At 44.3% G+C, this 1563-nt stretch overlaps 1 protein-coding gene across 1 annotated transcript; it reads left to right on the plus strand.

The window, feature by feature from the left end:
- Nucleotides 1-495: 495 nt before the first annotated feature.
- On the plus strand, nt 496-1435 carry BDR25DRAFT_367158 (uncharacterized protein; the record flags this gene model as incomplete). Its single annotated transcript, XM_033696990.1, has 2 exons — nt 496-936; nt 1024-1435. The coding sequence occupies exons 1-2, from the start codon at nt 800-802 to the stop codon at nt 1433-1435; spliced, it is 549 nt and encodes a 182-aa protein (XP_033539335.1). The 5' UTR covers nt 496-799.
- Between the last annotated feature and the right edge of the window lie 128 nt (nt 1436-1563).

The raw sequence follows: 1563 nt of genomic DNA on the forward strand, positions 1-1563 counted from the left end.
AGCAGCTGTCGCACGTGTCTCACGCGATATCATACCCATGTACTGCACTATTCACTCATTAGGCATAGCTCCTGTCTCGTACAGTATATAGTCAGCTCAGAGCTCTATCAAGCTCCTCAGACCTTACAATACACTCATTCCACCTTGTTTAGATCTCGCTCCCTTGTCAAGTTGTTTGCCATATGTCCCCTCCTCAGCTCATGTAAGAGTTATAAGCCCAGAGTCGCGCTCCTAACTAGTCCTCTAGTCACCACTGCACAGTTAGCTTTTGCATCCAGCTTCAAGGCCCCGCAAACCTCAACAAATATCAATCACAGATTGCTCACCACCTGAGCCTAATTAACTAGACAATAACCTTCCGTCCATTCTAAAACATATTAATCACAGATTGCTCACCACTTAAGCCCAATTAACTAGACAATAACCTTCTGTCTATACTAAAACATATTAATCACAGATTGCTCACCACTTAAGCCTAATTAACTAGACAATAACCTTCCGTCCATTCTACACATATCAATCACAGATTGCTCACCACCTAAGCCCGATCAACAGGACAATAACCTTCTGTCCATTCCAAAACATCGATCACAGATTGCTCACCAGCTGAGCCTGATCAACCGAACGACAACCTTTTCGTCCACCAAAGATAACTCCTACTATTAATGCCTCCGTACAGCTCACTAAAAAGAGCAACTAGCAGCCCTAGTTCAGTCGCATCAAGACACAAGCAACTAGAGAATGTGTCTAGGAGTATATTAATCCAGATCTCTTACCAGAAAATCTCCTAGTTAACACTATGCCACAGAGGCCTAAGGTCGCGAAGTTTCATACAGGCAGCACCCAGCTCAGTCCGAATCCTATGGTCTCTGACCTAAACCTTAACAATCAACAATGCTACACAATAGCCCGCAAAGACTACCGCGATAATCTAAGGTTATTCTAAACTCAACACAAAGCCCTATTAGACATCTATGTGCTTATTAAGAGCACTGTTAACGCATTAAACTACCCTATTATTAGGGACAAAGAAACAATCTACAAAAGGCTAAAGGCCTTAAGGGCAATCTTAGAGCCCTCTAACAAGCAGCTCAAGCAGAGCGCACAAACAGCATACGACCGCGCAAGGAAGTGGTCATCAAAAATGAAACAGGACCAATGGATCACAGCGTACAGGAACGCATATATTGATGCTAAATCAGTCCACCTGCTAAATGTGACAGAATATCAACCACACTATGACTTCGTGTCGGCAATTTCGGACGTAAACCCTGGATGCGCAGCAGCCATCCAATCAATCCTGGTCCAGCATGAACAGACCGATGAGGATCCACCTAATTTCCTCACTAGCTGTCTAGAGTTCTTTAAAAATTGGCAACAATCACAGCCAGCTCAGCAACCTGGTGTCACCCACAGCGGTTTCGCTACATACTAAGGACGCTTGTCCACACTAGAACAGCAGCAACAGCAGTTTATATGCGACTTCTGTGGAGGTCGCCAGCGTGGCCAACAGTACGTAGTACGTTACGTTTGAGCTTTTTTCTGCCAGTAACTTCTCAATTT

The sequence above is a fragment of the Lindgomyces ingoldianus genome (assembly GCF_010093535.1).
Source record: "Lindgomyces ingoldianus strain ATCC 200398 unplaced genomic scaffold BDR25scaffold_126, whole genome shotgun sequence".
Taxonomy (NCBI): Eukaryota; Fungi; Ascomycota; class Dothideomycetes; order Pleosporales; family Lindgomycetaceae; genus Lindgomyces; species Lindgomyces ingoldianus.